Raw genomic sequence first — 20,407 nt, forward strand, 5'->3', positions numbered from 1 at the left:
AAAATTATCTTGGGTAAAGTAACCAATTAAAAAAAAAACATAAAAGTCATACCATTTTAAAAAATGTAATTCAATTTATAGTAATCACATTGCAAATATTAAATGTTTGAAACCATTGTCCTTTGTGGACAAAGGTTTTAAATTAAATTTCCTATAAATTTCTGAAATATTTATTTTGGAAGCTTGACTAAAAGAAATGGCAGTTCAAAAAATTTAAAATAATCATAAATTGAAAACAACACTAGCAACGCTGAGCAATTAAATTTAAAATAATTTCTGTTATGATAGCGTTCATGTCAGGTCACTATCAAAGTTTCCCTTGTCAGTGTGTTTCATATTTGTTTAGTAAAGTGAGTTAGCTTTGTGTGTTCTCTGTTTATTGTTAAGTATCTTTGTGTGGATTTTTAATTCTTAGGTGAGATTCATTTTCTTCTTTCTTTTTTCAATAACTCACTTACCCCAAGTAATATTTAGTTTGGAAAAAAAAGGGTACAAACAGCTAAATCTTTGACAGAAATGTGAACTTATCCACTTTTTGGAGAGTCATAATGAGAAGTGAACAGCTGAGGAGTTTCAAGTTAGTAAGACGACAGTAAATAATATCAAAAAGAGGAAACACAAGTATTTGGATAGGCTTAAAATTGAGTTCAAAGATATGAGCAAGAAGAAGAGGGCAACTGAATTTGATGACATAAATTCTTTAACTCTGAAGTGGTTTACTAAAAGAAGGGATTAAATTTAAGATTGTCTGGTTCCCATGCTTCAAGAAACAGCTATAAAATTTGCCAGAGAATTGAATCAACCTAACTTAAAACCTTTATCTGAATGGTTAGAAAGTTTTAAAATGCAGAATAACATTTCATCAAAAGTTTTGATAGGTGATTCAAACGAAGTTGACCTCGAGGGATGAGCAGATTCCAAGCAATCTTTTCTGATTTTGTGTGCAAGTGTTACTGGCAAAAAACTCCTACCTTTTATAATTGGGAAATACATAAACCTGAGGCGTTTTGAAAACATTAAGCCATACCAACTTTGAGTAATGTCGAAATCTCACAGAAAAGCATGGATGAATACAGAGCTGTTCACTGAGTGGCTAAATCATGTTAACACCTTAATGAGGAAACAAAAATTACACATTTTTATGATTGTGAATAATTACCCTAGCCATTGTCCTTTGGAAAAATTGTCTAATATGATGCTGAAATTTATGCCTCCGAACTCAATGTTGATTCTATAGCCTTGGGATCAAGGAGTCATCAAAACTTCCAAGCCCTTTTACTGAAAGCTCTTGCTAAAAGAAGCTGTGAGGAGGTATGAAGAAAGCTTTCATGACTCTGCATTGAAAGAAGCTTCCAAAATTAACATTCTCAATGTGATCCTCTGAATATCAGATGTGTGGAATTCCATAAAGAAAATCACAATTCAGAAGTGCTTTCAAAAGGCTTGTTTTCTCTTGGACAGTGGAAATGATGGTGAAAACTCTACTGCAAAAGTTACTGTCTTGATTCCTAAATTGGAAAACACATTGTTCTTGAATTTATTGACTGTGATTGAGATATTGTTACCACTAAATTCATTGAGTCAGATGTTTATGGAAGTGTCCTAAAAGAATTTAATATGGGAAAGGAAAAAAGTATTGAAGATGAAGGTGGCCTGTGTAATAATGAAGAGAAGCAATTGCCTATATCCCACAAGGAAGTTTGATATGCTGAATAAAATAGCCTATTGCTATATGACTAATAGCTGTCCTGAGGTTCTTATGCCAATATATCAAGCACAGAAGATTGTAGCTGATAAAATTATAAAAAAACAAAGTTATAAAGCAATCCAGAATTGATGAGGTTCTCACAAAAATTTGAATTTGTTACATTGTTTTTTTCTTCTCTGAGTTTTTGTTTAGAATACTGAATATTCAATTGTACTGTATGTTTTTTTTTTTTTTTTTTGTATTTCATATTAAATTTCCTATATTTAGACATTTTGTTTATTTCTAATTAAGTGATTTCATTCAAGAACACCCAGTGGTGATATTCGAAATATATAACAAAGGGTTCGCTAACAGAAAATTTTTCCTTAACAATTTTTTTTCGCTCAAATGGTGCATTAGCAACATTAGCGCAAAAACTGACCTTAAGATACCCATATAAATAAAAAAGATGCGTTGGCAAAATTAAGTCAGTTAAAGTTTAACATTGTTTATGCCAGAACTATATATATATTGATAAATAATAAAAAAAGTGTTCAAAATGGTTTATTTTGTACATATTTTAATATTTTTCATTCGAAGTATTTTATAAACATAAAAATTGGCTTATTTTTAATCAGAAAAAGTCAGGTTTAACTGCTTTCCCCATGACTTTTCCTCAAAAAAAAAAAAAAACTTTTCTAAATCATTTATTTTATCATTAGGTATTATTATAATAATAGACAGATGTCATCGTCTATCGAAATACAATATCTTTTTTATTTTGCTGGTAATAGCACGACACGTGTTCCGCAGCCATCTTGTATTTTCTCGGGCGCGTGGGATTGTGGGACCTTTCATACGACTGGACTAGTTTCAAGAACTCTCTTGAGTCGATCGAGATTGAAACGGTCAATGGAGGTTGCACCAAGGCGAACGGGGTATAATGCTCTAGTTTAGTAGTGTTACAGAGTATAATACGTATATTTTAATATATTTTTTTAAAAGAAACAAAACCACCGAAAAATATTACGTGTGTTTAACAACGGGTTCGGAAAACTTTGAAAATGTTAACAACGGGTTCAGCCGAACCTGTGTGAACCCACTGAATATCATCACTGAGAACACCTACATCCCTCATTTTGCATAAGGTGACCAAGCTGGTCTAAGGTTTAAGCTGTTTCTTTGATGGTCACATTAGCAGATTTCACTGTATGTTTATTAATGATTTTTATTTATTATATTATAATAAAACCAAATTATTAGTATTATATTATTAGTATAATACTTTGATACAGCACCATTCTCAAGCACCAATGAATTCTTGTGAAGGGATCTTCCCCATAAATATTAAATAGCCTACTTTTCAATAGCTATAAATTACTAAATTTATGCTTTTGCATTGCAGACAACATTGTTATCATCAAATCAAGTGACTTTCAAACTCTTTTTTCAAAGTTGTGTGTAAAACTCATTATTAGATATAATATTATGCATTGTAATCATGGAAATTAAAACCAGTCATTCAATATTATAAAAATTAAATCAGAAAAGATCCCAAGTATATCAATTAAAATACAGTAATAAAAATTCTTACTATAAATCAAAATTTAGTTATTATCATCATCATGGGAGTCCATGGAAAATTTTCTAGGGAGGGGCAAAGCTTGGAGACAAATAATTACATCAATAAATTTTTATCTAATTATTTAATTTTTTGGGTTTTTTTAACAAATAGGTTATAGAATACAGTATTGCATTAAAGCATCCTATGGTTGAGGGTATAAGGTTAATATCTCAGTCATTTATATTGTTATATATATTCTATTGTTAAAAGATGGTAGCAGGCAAACAATACTGAACAAATTATAATTATATATTAATTAACAAAGCTTCAAGTTAAACAATTTTTAAAATTGTTTTATTGTGTCTTTATAATGTTAGAGTCAATAAACTACTGACTTTCCATTAATTATAGTGTTCACTTATTATGCTTAATTTTATTAATCAGCTATTGTTAGATGGCTGGATGGCAAAACAGTCAAGATGGCAGTCTACTACTCTGGGGAACCCAGGATTGAATATGGACTAGTATGTCAGCCCTATCTCTCACCATCCAGCCACTCCCATTGTGGGCTTGCCAAAAGAGACCCTCTTAGTGCCCACAGGGCAAAGTTTAAAAAAAAGTCAGTTATTGACACTTGTCTATACCAATAACAAAGTGATTACATTAAGCAGATTCTAATGTAATTGTGAGATAAGCAGGGGGTCATGGGTAATCTAAGGACCACTTAATCTGCACGAGATCTTGTGATCTGATCTCTAACTTTTAAAGCCTTCCTTAAAAGGAAGGCTTTAAAAGTTTTTATAGAAAGGTGGAGATGTACGATTGTATAATCCAGTCTGCTGTCAGGATTCCCAACACCAGTTAAACTATTATTTCGTGGTTTAACTTGCGATTATCTTTAATTAGAAATATCTGTGACATTCAAGTGACAATGTCCGAGAAAAGCTAAGGGGTCAACTGTTGAGTGTGTTGGAATACATACTGAATAAAATCGTTCATATAACAATAAATTTAATATAACTAAACTAAAAAATGAATACAAAGTAAAATACACAATTGAATCAAAATACAATAAATGAAGTTACCAATATTACATTCGGGACTTATCCTGTAGGATCAAACTATCCGACTTAAATCTAAATTTAACCTAATCGCGTGAAGTCTAACACTTATAAATCCATACAAGAGAGGAAATTCAAAGTTATATGCCTCCTATGTCTTTTAAGACTGTTTACTTCATATGGCAAATTCGACTTAATCACCGACGAACTGCGTAATTTCAATAACACTTTATATGGCCAATTCAGGCATCATCTTGATTGTTGTCAAACTGCTTCTTATGGCATGTTCGTACCTCATTGAACTGCCCGGAATGGCAGGAAAAAACCCTTTTTATAGCGGCTTCTTCAGACAGCCAAGTAACGTGTGCAAAGGCAGCATCTGAATCATCTTGCAAGTCAGCCGTCTAAAGGAAGTTCAACTTCCCTTCTTTTGAAAATGACAGAAGCTACATCCTTTCTTTGTAAAACAAACAAAGAAAGGATGTAGCTTCTGTTGGAGAGAAGTTAACTCTCCAAAATAAAATATTTTTTTAGTCGAAAATAAAATTCTTCTTTTTATCCGCTAATTTCTTTAAAAATAACCCCCCAAATCCTGATTCTCACATAATTTCTTATTATTTGGAATTCTTTAATTTAATGCCAAATTTCAGATGCAAACAAATGACAACACTAAATTAAGATTTGACTTTACATTACAACTAATATATTACGTTAGTATCTTAACATATTTTTAGGAAGAAATTATATAAATAAAATTTTCTAGAAAATATGAAAATCTTTTTATCAGACAAGGATTTACAAATGTTTTCTGTAAGTCATTTACATAATATTAATGATTTTTGTGATGAAAGTGTCAATTTATTATTTTTATAAATCAGCTGCATATAGAATAATAATGTTTTCCTGAAAAAATGATAGAAATTTTAAAAAGCAATTACTTTTTAAAATTGAAGGATTTGGTATATTTATGAATTTATAATTTTTCATTGTTATATTAATAGTTATAATAAATACATCTACATTTTGACCAAATTAATTAATTTATATTTAAAATTTATTTAAAAGTATTCTTATTTATTGTAAGTGCTGTACATAACATTTTCTACAGCAAGTTTTATATACAATGCCTCATACTTCAAATTTAATTCATTCCAGAAGGTTGTTTGAACTCCAAATCAATTTTTCACATTAGAAATAATGAAAATGATTTAATCCATTCCTAGAACCTGAAAAATTTCCATTTCAATAAGCTTAATTCAAGCAAATACACACAATTCAAGGTAAAAATAACAATTAAATGTCTTAATAATAAATTATAACACAAAAGCAAGAAATAAAATATGTAAATACTGTATAATAAAATAAAAATTGCATTTATTGGTGCACACTATGGCCTTTCGCATCTTCATAGATGTGTGATTTAATTATAACAGTTGTGAAATTTAACATATTACAGGTAATGTAAGATTTTATTTTTTGTTCAGAATCTTACTTTAAACTCTTTACAACTTGATTTTATTCAAACAAGATGTGAAGTAATGTCTTCAGATAAAATGCATAACCAGGCATATTGTGCTTTGTGAGTTTCAAAAAGAATATAACACCATACAAACAGTAAAATAAATTTGTAATGCATGCGGGGAAGATACTCCTAAACTTTGAACATGTCAAATGTGCTTTAAAAAGTTCCGGTCAGGAAATTTTAAACTAAAGGATACAAAACATACAGGATGCCAAACAGCTGCTGAGAAAAAAAATTGCAGAAACAAACTGTTAAAAATTGATGAAAATACACAATGTAATATATAACCAAACTAACAAAAAAACAGCAAAAAAAAAAACAGCTCAACTGAATAAAATTTAATGATGAGATTTGCCAAGTGTCTGAATAAATACAATAATTGATTTGTGTTTGAATTACAGTACTAAAAAAAAGCACTGAAAACATACAACTGTAACGCATGAGCGAAAGTCAACTTGGACACAACAGATTGTGTTTATGTTTTGACCACATTTTTTCTATGCATGCAGTTAGAATTTTGAAAATCATTTGAATTCGGAGGCAAATTTTTATTGAATTTTGCATTCAAACTATGAAGTGTTCAAAAGTTAGAGTCATTCGAAGTACAAGGTACCACTTTAATTTGGTATAACATTAGAAACAGTAAAAGTCTACTAGTAATTAATGCAAAATTTGCAATTACAAAAAAAAAAATTATTTCAGATGGATTAATTTCAAGTTTATAAATATTTCATATTTAATTTTAGATAATACCCTTATTCATTATATCATCCATAAACAAGATTGTAATTCTGCAATTAATAATATTATATGATCTACTAGTAGTGTGAAAAAGTTCCCGGAAATGCTCAAAACAGCACATACCAATGAAATAAATACAAATGAAATTAAAGCATGTAACAGCCTTCTTTAGGAGGTATTATTGCACAATCTCATTACTGAATATGGTCCATTGACAGATAGTAGAATGATCCACAGAGGGATTCATTTCTGCTTGTTGTAGATAGAGTTTAGCAACAGAATGTCACTTCATAAACAGTGCACTAACATCAAATTTTGTGTTTTACTGAACAAGACATGAATGGAAATATTAAACATATTGGATGAAGCTTACAGTGAGTCAGCAATAGAAAACTCTGGAGTGTATGAATAACATAAGCATTTCTGTGAAGGTGAAAACATTCAGCCACAACAACTGCCCTGTGCCAAGTGGAAAACGTGGAGGCACTTTGAGATGTTGTATGAGCACTGACAAAACTGTGTTGCTGCTCAAGGCCAATATTTTGATGAATATGTTGTTTAAATTTCCTTATATATAACCATTCCAGAAGTAAAAATATTTTCAGAAACATTTTACGTAATTGGTGTTAAAATAACTAAAATGATGTTTAACTTTTCAGTAAAAGGATATTTGTTGTTTTGATAACAGAAAAATAATATATATAAATACCTGGTATAAAAAGTATATCTCCTGGTTGAAGAATACATTCATGCCATATAACATTTTTAAAATTCGGATATTTTTTAGTATCTGGATTATCTATATCTAACACTTCAGATTTATCACCTGAAAATAAAATTATGTTTTTACATAAAATACACTTAAATTTTATTTACTTTGCATAAAAATTTAAATATTTATCCGAATATTTTAACACATGCTGAAGAAATATTAAAACTTTAGTATTATTTATCAAGTGGATTAAGATAATATGTATACTTCAAATAAATTACTAACATTATGTTATCATGGATAATACTTGAATATTAAGAATTTTTTGTATTTTTTGTTCCTCTTTAAAAAACATTTTTAAAATATATTCATAATTAAAATAAGAATAATAAATTTATTTCTCTAGTTACAACATGAAATTCAAGCATACCTTTTAAATATAAATTTAAAACATCAGATGGAGGGAATAAAACACAACGTTTGTGACCAGTAACTTGAATTAAAAAGTTATCCATAATCTAATAAAATATAAATATATAAATTATTTTACAATACTTGGGACTAAAGGAAGGTAATTTTATGAGACTACAGTATAAAAATAACATTTTTCAGATTTTTGCTCCGTTTTCAGAAAAATAAATGTAAAATTTTTTGTCAGTTTTTCAGAAAAAGTGACAAGAAATTTTTACATTCTCAATACTAGCTATTGACAGATCAATAGTCAGTAACTTCAAAAACAATTTCGCTAGCTGACAGAGTAAAAAAAAACTGAACAGTACAAAAATGTAGTACACAACAAAATCATATTCAAAATAATAATGTCTTTAAATTAAAAAAATTGACACAATACAGTGAGTGTAAATAATAATAATCTATATAAATAAAAACGTAAATATTTGTTCGATCAAAATCTTAAATCTCCGAAAGTTCTTAACTGATTGCTTTGAAATTTTGACACAACGTTGCATTCGAATATGCACGTGTTTTTATATTATATAAATGTCGAATTTTGTCCCTCTCCCCCGTGTGAAGGAGAGGGACAAAATTAAGGCTTACCATGAAGAACCGGTCTTCTATTATTCTATTTTAGATGCAATTTTTTGCGTTTTTGATTGCGTTTTAATAGGATACATCAAGAGAATATACACTAAGAAGGGATTTTTCGAAATTTCCCCCTGCAGGGAGTGTTACATTTATAATAGACACATGTTGAGCCATAGCAACATGTGGCCGGGTACAGCTAGTAAAATAATAAATGTAAAAGTACAAATCCACAATAAATATAATAATTTTAATAATTTGCTATTTTTTTAAAAATAAAACTTGTTTGTGAGAATTGAACAAGTAAAAGGAAAACAATTCAAGGGTGACCTCATCAGAAGCTAATATATATCAACCTTCTGACCTAAGAGAGTGTCAACCTATGCTTTCTCAGAGTCAGAAGTAACACCTTTCCCACAACTTTTAGTCACCTCTAAGGTATTTGCTACTTTGAATGTGATGAAAGAATAGCTGATTCCAGTCAGTCGTTGCCTGTTCTTTCAACTGTTCTGTTTAGTGTGTTTGTGTGCCTCTTTTGGATTAATTAGTGCTCTTCTGTTTTTTCAGATTCCTTGTCTTCCCTCTACAGTACTTGCTGCTTCTCTCCCAAAATGCTATCTAAAGGACTACATTACAAAGATCCTCAACAGGGATTTTAGTTCCGACTTATAAGGCACTAAAAATTTGTATCTCTCTCTCCACAAAATGCGAATACCCTGTATAATGTGTTGTACCCACTTTCATGCCATCTAATAAATGTTTACGTGTAGTAAATTGTTTTGAGTGAATCAATTCCAACTGAATCTCATCCTTTCCTACTCCATCCTCTTATCCCTAGTCTCACATACGAGGCTGTGTTATAGTGGAACCTCACTTAACAAGCATAATTCATTCCAGAATCTTACTTGTAATGTGAAACACTTGTAAGGAACCAAGTCCGTGCTTTATTTTTAGTTTACTTTTACTTTGCTTTATTATATTTTTGTTTGGGGCTTATGTTTGGTTAGGACGAAGGTTTCCTCACCCACCACCCTAACGTTCAAAAACGAGAAGATAAAAGATTAACCAACTCACCGACGACGAAACGATAGCGCCATAGCTAGCATTGCACTCACGTGCACGCCCGAGCGGCAGAATTGTAAGTCCGCACTGAAGGGGGGGACACCCCAATAGACTTTCTAGGAACTTGTGTAACCTTAACAAAACATCCCGATAATTGTTAAAGAAATGCTGTAAAAGGTTAACAAAGTATTGTCGAGAAATAAGCTACCAGATAACGAAGAGAAAACAATGTTACGTGTAGATATGTAAATGAGGGGAGTGGCTACAGTAGAACTGTGACGTCACCTCATACTATAAGTACAGTAGCTCAAGTGAAGACAGAAGAGGTGAGCTCCTGAACCGAAAGCGTTGGTCTGCTGGTAGCAGTGAATAGGTGTCGAATAGGAAATCCTAGTAGGAGATTGAAGGTTCGATTTTGGTGATTTGGAAATAGGAAAGTCTTGAGTAGAAGAAAAGGTTCCGAGTATTAATTGAGGTGACGGTTAGGATTGATAGTTATAAGAGAATTTGTATCTAAGTTAAGAATTGGATTTTGTTTTGTCGGAATTCCAAGGGGAATAGTTCTAAGTTAGAATAAGACTTAAGTTTGTCGGGTTGATTTGTGATTTGATTTTTGATTAATAAATTTGTTGTTTGTTTATAAATCTTGTACATAGTATTGGTTAAACTTGATTAAACATTTATTATTGAGATTTTTTTGTGACTAACTTTGTCCTTAATTTATTTCGGGGCACGCTAAAAGTCCAGGCCTGGCAACTAACAAACGCGAACCCGCGTAAAGTACCCGTTAGGTCCCGGCTCTAAGAAAAATATCATTGTAGAGCAACAAATTAAAAATAGTACTTTACAACTGGCGCCCGAACAGGGACTCGAACCCTGGACCGTTAGGTTAAAAGTAGGATTGGTTGTTTTTTTCTTTAGTAGACTTAGATTGGATTTAGAGGAGTAACACCTCTGAAGTTAAAAGGACTGATCCTACAATGTTTGTTAGGACGAGATTTTGCCAGGAATCATGGGCTGAAACTAGATTTTCAAAATCTAACAATTTCACTATTCAGCATCGAAGTGGGAAAGAGAACCAACTACCAGATGCATTGTCTAGAAGACCCATGGAAGAACAGCAGCCAATAGAAGAATCGGATCTCGCCGCAAAATTGCTAGCGGTAATAGTTGAAAAAGAAAAGGATATTATAGACGCTCAACAAAATGATCCTGAATGGAGCGGACTATATAATTACTTCTTAACTGGGAACTTACCTGATGACCCAGCTTTAGCCACAGAAATTGTAGGTAAGTCTTCCCATTACCGGCTAGTAAATAATCTTTTATATTATAGCCGGAAAACAAACGAAACCGGAAGTTATCGACCGGTAATACCAATAGACTTAAGGAAAGAGATATTACATGAATTGCATGATCATCCAACTGCTGGCCACTTAGGTGTAAGAAAAACCACGAAAAAAGTACAACAAAGGTGTTACTGGCCCGGTATGAGAAAGGATATAAAAGAGTATGTATTAGGATGCCATACATGTCAAGTGACAAAATTCGACCAAAAGAAAACTGCAGGACTGATGCAAATTCCTGAAGTAACTAACCCAGGAGAAAAGGTAGGAATAGATATAATGGGACCGTATCCGAAGTCCATTAAAGGGAACCAGTATCTCCTGGTTATGATAGATTATTTTAGTAAGTGGGTCGAAATTTTTCCTCTGCGAAAGATAACCGCAGAGACAGTAGTAAATTGCATGTATAATGAGTATTTTTGCAGGTATGGCATGCCGAAAGTATTAATATCAAACAATGGGCCACAGTTTATCTCTCACCTCCTAGCGGAAGTTTGTGAACGGACAGGTATCAAACATATCCTGACGACACCTTATCATCCGCAATCGAATTTCACGGAAAGGATAAACCGCACCTTAGGCAGGATGATTGCCGCATATATAGAACGCAATCATAAGGAATGGGATGTTCATATCCCAGAATTAGCACTGGCGTTGAGAACTACGGAGCAAGATTCCACGAAATATACGCCAGCACACCTTCATCTTGGGAGAGAAATTACACTCCTGTGGGATCGATTAACTTCATATCCGAGACGCCCTACAACCATTCCAGAAAAATGAGCAGAATTACGAAAAATAATGAAGCAAGCCCAAGAAAACGTGCAGACCGCACAACAGAGGCAAAGAAGGGCGTATAATTTACGAAGGCGGCCAGACACATATAAGGTGGATTCTCTAGTTGTATTAAAAACTCACCCTATTTCTTCTTCCAGCCGCCGATTCAGCGCAAAGTTAGCACCTAAGTGGGCAGGACCGTACGAGATCGCCAGAGTTATATCACCAGTCGTATATGAGATTAAGGATCCTCGCACTGGAGCCAGCCATGGCAAACAACACATCTCCAACTTAAAGAGATATACTCTCTTTCCGTGGCAAACATTCACACCCCTAACGCAAACTAACGGGGATAATGGAAGAGGAGCACCCTCCGATAGGAGGTTATCAGTGCATCAGGCACCACCTTCACCAACCGTCATTCGAGCACAACCGTCCGGAGTTATTCAGCAACGACTGAGGCCACGTCAACGAATAGACTACCGACAGCTCGCCGGTCTTTCCAGGAAGAGAAGGAATGCAAGATAGAGAAGGATACTAGAGGTGATATATTTCTTTCAGGTGGTCATTGACCAAAATTCTAATTGTAATCTAAGGGGTCCCTAGAAAGGGAAAGGAAATTTGGCAAACGGGGGGAGAAATGTTAGAAAAAAAAAACTAAGTTTTTCTCACGGTGAAGGACTGGAATAACCCGTACTAATACAAATAACCCGGCTAACGATACTTAGATAATCAGTCCGTAACGAAAAAAAGTAAGTAAAAAGATAGAACAAAATTATGGGGTTAACTTTGTACCCTATTCACGCCATTGAACAGCGTGAAACTGGAAAACCCTTAGAACATCAATAAAAAANATGATGAAAGAATAGCTGATTCCAGTCAGTCGTTGCCTGTTCTTTCAACTGTTCTGTTTAGTGTGTTTGTGTGCCTCTTTTGGATTAATTAGTGCTCTTCTGTTTTTTCAGATTCCTTGTCTTCCCTCTACAGTACTTGCTGCTTCTCTCCCAAAATGCTATCTAAAGGACTACATTACAAAGATCCTCAACAGGGATTTTAGTTCCGACTTATAAGGCACTAAAAATTTGTATCTCTCTCTCCACAAAATGCGAATACCCTGTATAATGTGTTGTACCCACTTTCATGCCATCTAATAAATGTTTACGTGTAGTAAATTGTTTTGAGTGAATCAATTCCAACTGAATCTCATCCTTTCCTACTCCATCCTCTTATCCCTAGTCTCACATACGAGGCTGTGTTATAGTGGAACCTCACTTAACAAGCATAATTCATTCCAGAATCTTACTTGTAATGTGAAACACTTGTAAGGAACCAAGTCCGTGCTTTATTTTTAGTTTACTTTTACTTTGCTTTATTATATTTTTGTTTGGGGCTTATGTTTGGTTAGGACGAAGGTTTCCTCACCCACCACCCTAACGTTCAAAAACGAGAAGATAAAAGATTAACCAACTCACCGACGACGAAACGATAGCGCCATAGCTAGCATTGCACTCACGTGCACGCCCGAGCGGCAGAATTGTAAGTCCGCACTGAAGGGGGGGACACCCCAATANAAAAAAAAAAAAAAAAAAAAAAAAAAAAAAAAAAAAAAAAAAAAAAAAAAAAAAAAAAAAAAAAAAAAAAAAAAAAAAAAAAAAAAAAAAAAAAAAAAAAAAAAAAAAAAAAAAAAAAAAAAAAAAAAAAAAAAAAAAAAAAAAAAAAAAAAAAAAAAAAAAAAAAAAAAAAAAAAAAAAAAAAAAAAAAAAAAAAAAAAAAAAAAAAAAAAAAAAAAAAAAAAAAAAAAAAAAAAAAAAAAAAAAAAAAAAAAAAAAAAAAAAAAAAAAAAAAAAAAAAAAAAAAAAAAAAAAAAAAAAAAAAAAAAAAAAAAAAAAAAAAAAAAAAAAAAAAAAAAAAAAAAAAAAAAAAAAAAAAAAAAAAAAAAAAAAAAAAAAAAAAAAAAAAAAAAAAAAAAAAAAAAAAAAAAAAAAAAAAAAAAAAAAAAAAAAAAAAAAAAAAAAAAAAAAAAAAAAAAAAAAAAAAAAAAAAAAAAAAAAAAAAAAAAAAAAAAAAAAAAAAAAAAAAAAAAAAAAAAAAAAAAAAAAAAAAAAAAAAAAAAAAAAAAAAAAAAAAAAAAAAAAAAAAAAAAAAAAAAAAAAAAAAAAAAAAAAAAAAAAAAAAAAAAAAAAAAAAAAAAAAAAAAAAAAAAAAAAAAAAAAAAAAAAAAAAAAAAAAAAAAAAAAAAAAAAAAAAAAAAAAAAAAAAAAAAAAAAAAAAAAAAAAAAAAAAAAAAAAAAAAAAAAAAAAAAAAAAAAAAAAAAAAAAAAAAAAAAAAAAAAAAAAAAAAAAAAAAAAAAAAAAAAAAAAAAAAAAAAAAAAAAAAAAAAAAAAAAAAAAAAAAAAAAAAAAAAAAAAAAAAGAAATACAGTAATTTCTAATATTTAATTATAGCCTTTACATAGCTCAAGAATTTGGCATATCATCTGGTGTGTTTATTATATAACAGGCTATGGTTGTTGATGTTTATATGTAATATGATTATTAATTTGCTGAGTACGTTTTCTGTTCAATATATGTAATATGTCTGAACGCAAGTTTGGAAAAATGTGTGATCACAAGTGACACTAAGATGTTAACAGAACAAGTGCTAAACACAGACTGATGTAGCATGCACACAATCAGGGACTTCCTCTCTCCTCATCACTCATTAAGCGAGTCATTTTTTTACAATTTGTTTTGTTTGTTATGCAGATTACTTGTTATGAGAGGTTCCACCGTATTGCCATTCAAAAATGCCAAAACTCATGTGGTAGGCATAACTTACTTGATGTCAGAAGGAAAGACCAAAATAGAATCTCACAGTGGTGTCAGAATTAACACACCACCATCAGAGTTGTTCACAGTTTAAATGTAGTATATTTAAACATACAGTATAGAGTAGGGCAGTGTATTGTCATATATACTGTATTTTATATGTTTAAACGTTTAAGCTTTTCAAAAAGATCGTTTAAGTAAAAGTTTCAAATAAAAGATATTTGAAACCTTTTAATTTTCATTTAATTCTCACGTGGTGTCTTTTAACCTGTATTTAAGTGTTTTATGTATTCAATAATATTTAATTACTGTTTCTTTGATGTGAACATTTTAGAACACATGTTATCCTGAAGATGACTGCTCAAAGTAGTGGAAAACATTAGTTTTCATTAAATTTGGTGTTTGAGTGTGTTATATCTACTTTTATATACTGTTATGTAAAATATATAAATAAATATTCATAAGAATAATTTACTATTACAGAACACTTTTTAGTATTGATTATTGAATTTCAATAACAATTCTTGCCAATAATGATAGAAACTTCAGATATGTTTTTCAAAAACAAGAATAAAAGTTTGAAAAATGATTTCTGAATTTTTCTCTTATTTTCTCTCGTAAAATCATGTAACTTCAGTCTGTACTATATATTTCCAATTATCCTTACATTATATGAATAAATTTATCTTCAAATAAAAAAAGAAAATAATATAATTATTGCCTGGGTGAAGCCAAGGTTTCTGGAGTAACTTTTGCAGTTTCCTGTATGATTTAAAAAAAAATAATTCCCACATTAGATTTTGATGATTTTGGTGTCACAATGCTCAGTGGAATCCTGGCATGTGCATAAATTACTTTTTGGAAAATATAATTAACTCTGAGAAAAGATATATTCAAAAAAACAAGTGTCAACTTTTGTCTCTTTGATGCTTAATAACAAAAAAATTATTTTGACATTTTTGGGTGCTGTTTTTTTTTGGAATATAAAGCCACACAGTTGTTTCATACTTTTGCACAGTTTGATAAATTTCGGTTAAACTATGGAAAAGTTATCCAAGTTCAAAAAAAAAAAGAAGAAGAAAAAAAAAAAGAAACCAGATTTACATTCCTCATCCCCACTAGATAGCACCACATACCCAGCTATTCGATTGTCTCTGTTGTAACTGGCATGCCCGGGCCTGTACCAATTTAAAGGAAATGTCATTTCCTTTTATCAACATGTCAGCAGTAATGCTCAACTTCTTCTCATATCATTGGAAATTTTTAACTTTTACACATTCTAATATCTTCAACTTTTATGTGACTATTTCAAATATATGTTTTTTAGCCATGTCAAACAACTCACCAACATTATGTTTGAGAGACAGTTCCCTCAGAAACTGTTCTCATTAATCTTATCTCGTCTTTTGATTCGTTCACTGTTACAAGAAATCACCACATAGAGTCTCTCAAGTCTCGGTAGATATAACAAACACAGAAATAAATAACACAAAATAAATTGTAGCTATGTGTCGATTCCGCGCGACACGTCCAAACATGTAAGCTGAACAATAGTGTAAGGGGAGTGAGCAATCAAGAGTTGTGTGGTGCTCAAACAAAAGACGAATCGACAAGATTTGAAAATCATGTAACTCCGGGTTTGCGTAAGTTGAGGTATTACTGCAATGCTATTTTGTTTTTAATGATAAGTTTGCAGATTGCATTCTTTACTTTTCTTCATTATAACAATAATTATGATTCAATTTTTTAATTTATTCATCTATAAAAAAAAATTAAAAGATCCAGTTTCTGTGTCATGTAGATAATTATAGTAATATTAAAAATTAATGTTAAATGTAGAAAAAACTGTCTAAAGCAAAATAGACTTTTAATATCTTTTAAATGAAATATAGCATTTGCTTTTATAATAGATTAATTTATTTAGATCTATCTGTATTAAATTTCTTCTCTAGTTCATGATTGTGGATATAGTTAATTATAAAATATTAATGATTTAAAAAAATGGTATTCCTAAATGTCTATAAACTGTAAATGAATAATTTTAATCAAATACTTACATCGTAATGTGTCCAAAGGCATAATTTAGGTGATGATATACGGAACACACTAGAAAAAAACTGCTGTTCTTGAAAAAAAGGTGGAAATTCAATATCATTTGCTATTTTAGGAAATTGCTTTTGAATATTAGCAGGATCTTTGCGAGGATTTTCACCAAGTGATCTTAAATAATACATTTCTGTCTACAGTAAAATAAAAATAAAACATATGACGTTAACAATTACTGTATATTTAAAATTTTTCAGAAGTAAATTCTTAATATGCCAAGCAAAGATTAAGAATAAACATTATGTTAGAAGTAAATATGATTTCAAATTTCAGTTCCTTTTATATTTATAGTTTTGTTACTAGTTATAATTGGAAATATAGCTGTATAAAAAAAGAGTATAGATTGGGAATAAATTGTTCTGATAGCTAACTATAACAATATACATGATTTGACAATTAAGTTCTGGGATGCTCAAACTGTCTTCCTTACAGAATTAATTTCACATTGAAAAATTAGAAGTGATTTGTGGGGGAAAAAAGAGTATGTAAAGGGTTCAAATCTTCAAATCCATTTTTTTTTTTGGCCAAAAATTTGTTAATCTTCACTGCAGAATAAGACTAAATACTGTATTATCATCCAGTTGAAAACTCTTTTTGTCTAAAATGAATACTTTACTTAATAAAATCCTTTAACCAGGCAATCCAAAAGTTGTGTGTAATGCAGTTTATTCACTATCTGGTGGAATAAATTTCTTGTAAATGTCTTTCAATCAAAGAATATTATCAACATTATTTAGGTTTTTGACTTTTGAAATAATAATTTTTTATATCTTACAGATAGCCTGTTAATTGCCATTCTAATTAGTGTTGCAATGAATAGTATATTCGGCCTCAGGCCGAATACTGAATATTTGGCCAAACTATTTGGCTTGATTAATGCACATATGAAAATTGACCTCATTATGGCAAGGACCCTGCTCTCTATTGGCCCACTGTCACTATGCTTCGCCAATCGCATTAATTCTTGACAGTTGTAGCAGACAGACAAGAGCATCATGGCAGTATCCGATAAATGATGATATCAAATGTGAATAACAACAAAATGACCTATATGTGTAAATAACGAAAAAAGAACAGAGAAGGATTGCAAAGTGAAAATGTGAAAATAAATATGAAATTGAGTTGATAACATAATCAAGTCAAAGCAGCTTATTGGCGCAAAATTTGCAGCCGTCAATGCCAAACAATTGTCGTCATAGACTTCGGAAAGCTAAATGCTTGTAATGAAAGTCACTTAGTGTGCACAGACAAAAACCTGGGACCGTTCGGGTTATCAAGCTGTCTCAAATCTGTGAAATCATAACTGTGACATATACCGACATCCTATCTGTCTCTTTTCTCCGTTATCACCAGGCTATGAGTCACATAATTATAAAATGGAAAAACTATGATGGAAAAGTGATGAATCAAAAGTATCATGAGCGTGTATTATGATGTATGCATAGGCATACGTGGACTAGAGAGATGGAAGAAAGAGAAAGGAAAGAGCAAAGACGAGCACTTAAAAAGGATAGGCAGGGTCAGACCCTTACATGTGTGCGACGATTCTCGAATGAATAGGTGTGTACATGTGCTGATCTTTGTAATTATAAATTGTGAATACATGTGACTAATATTATTATTATTTTTATTTTGTGCATGTTATAAGTTGTAAATAAATGTAAACAAACAACACTAACCTGACAACATTAAATCTAAATACCAAAATGATTAATTTACTGCATTTTTGTTATTTCTTACTCCTGTTTTTAGGTATTTGGTATTCGGCCAAATAGTGATTAAATATTCAGTATTCAGCCGAATAGCGAAAAATAGGCTGAATAGGCCAAATACTGAATAGTAACCGAATATTCGTTACATCACTAATTCTAATTTTTATTTTATAAATTAGACTTAAATCATTAATTTTCATTTTGTTTTAAAATCAAAATTGATCAGCAAAAATTACTACTAATTGAACTGAATAAGCTTTTGACATGTTTTAAATCTGAAATGCTTTTGTTTACACATCCAAATAACATAAAACAAACCTAAAACAGATCTTTCATTTTCCCAAATCTTAAATCAAAAATTTACTAACTATTTGATTATTATTGATATTACATCTGTTCTTTCATCATCCAATTCATCATTTATAAACTTCAAACATGAAAAAATTCAAACAGTTATTGATCAGTTTCTACTAATGTGATATGTAAAAATGATCAATAATAATTTGAATGAGTTTTTAAAAGAAAAATTGATTGATCAGCTGTCACAAATGCAACAAATTTTCTAATATGCTTTTACTTGCTTCTTTAAATTGTTTCTGATAAACCCTCTATGCCATTTATGATCACTGAATATTAAAAATTTATGAAATTTAATATTAAATTTAGAGCAGAATTTTAAAATTGATTTTAATGAACTTTATTGTGAATTATATTAATGGCATAATTGCCAAAGGACGTTTTTATCCATTTTGCATTTTATTGTCGAGGCATAGCCCCAAATAAAAGATTGTCTCTGTAACTGAAAATTATTTTTGGAAGTCACTGGTGTTTGTAATGATGGAACAAGAAAACAATTTTGTATCTTCATGTTAATTTTATTTATATATTTTAATGTAAATATCATTAGCCAAGATTTGATTGTTAATTGTAGTTTCTTATTCACTGGATCACACATTCATACTGATATACTGTTTCATAAAAAATTTTGTTTGTTAATGATATAAAAATACGTGTGTTCAGGTTTTACAATTTTGTTACAAACTAATTGATTCTATTTTCACTTCAAAAAACCAACAAGAATTTATTATATTTTTTTAACCAATGATGATAAATAATTTAATAAAAATACAGAGCATCGATTATTCGAATGTCAATTAACTGAAAGCGTTCCAATCGGACTATGTCGTGTGAATTGAACGTTTTTGATACTAGATTAACTTTTAAAGTATAATTTTTTTTGTTTTTATAGTTTTCAATATATATATTTTGTTTGTACAAAATAAAGAAATAATTTTTAACGATACAATAGCCATGATTATTATTATAATAATTTTCGTTAGGCTTAACATCAACAAAAATTCAACGCAATGGAGAAAAATTTAAACATGGGATATATTAATATACTATTATTGGGATATACTTATTAATAATGTATTAAATCTGCAAATGTCTTGACAATTTCTTGAGTTTCACACAAAACTTGATAGCATAATGTGTTCAAGATTTTTCTCCATTTCAAACGTCACAATGTGTTAAAACACTATCTTATACAAACGGAGATTATGAATGTTTGACTTAACCGATCAACTTGAAACAGGACTAGATATGCTACTAAGAAGATATCTAGCAACATGAAAATACCAATTAATGATGTGTTAAGCTGCACAGTCATTAAATAAAAAATAATAATGTATTTTTTCATACATAATCAGTTCTCCGAAAAATCGATTTTCTGAACAACGCCAGTCCCTAATTGATTCGGATAATCGATGCTCTACTGTATGTTCTGAAAGAAAATAACTTAACTTATTTTCAAAATTTTATTGACTACTCATCTTTACCACAACACCGGAGAATAGTAATATAATTACCTCTTTCTAACCTGTTACCGGTGTGTCTACTAACTCTTAACGATCCAAAACGAACCAAAACTAACGTTTTCGAACCCTTAAACGGTTCTTCTTCAGGTTTTTTCGAATCTCTGATGGAAAATGCAGCTCGTAAAAACTTTAAATTCGAAATATGTAAGTTCGAATGCACGTTTCCCGTTTCCGTCGTTGTATGTCATGCGCAGTCGACTCCAAACGGGCTATCATAAATTACTATTCATAAACGCTAGCCACGCTGTTGATAACGTAATCTCTTCTTTATAATTGATGCATTGATTATCCTTAAGGTTAGCCAAATATATGCTGGCCGCCTCTAGCCATCTGATATGGTGTACGTGCCGTGCGGTGCGGATAATTCTTGCTTTCTTAAATTCGGGTT

At 30.4% G+C, this 20,407-nt stretch overlaps 1 protein-coding gene across 1 annotated transcript in view; it reads right to left on the reverse strand.

Annotated features, from left to right (window-relative positions):
- LOC111619219 (tRNA wybutosine-synthesizing protein 5-like) overlaps positions 1-20,407 on the reverse strand; it is a 32,315-nt gene that overhangs the window by 787 nt on the left and 11,121 nt on the right. Inside the window, exons 3-6 of the mRNA XM_023360905.1 lie at positions 18,717-18,765; positions 16,379-16,561; positions 7,718-7,805; positions 7,285-7,401 (exon numbers count right to left, since the gene is read on the reverse strand). Coding sequence (XP_023216673.1) covers positions 7,285-7,401; positions 7,718-7,805; positions 16,379-16,561; positions 18,717-18,765 — 437 coding nt within the window. The remainder of the gene's footprint in view (positions 1-7,284; positions 7,402-7,717; positions 7,806-16,378; positions 16,562-18,716; positions 18,766-20,407) is intronic.

Source organism: Centruroides sculpturatus, unplaced genomic scaffold, assembly GCF_000671375.1.
Source record: "Centruroides sculpturatus isolate CEXI.00-Female unplaced genomic scaffold, Cexi_2.0 scaffold114, whole genome shotgun sequence".
Taxonomy (NCBI): Eukaryota; Metazoa; Arthropoda; class Arachnida; order Scorpiones; family Buthidae; genus Centruroides; species Centruroides sculpturatus.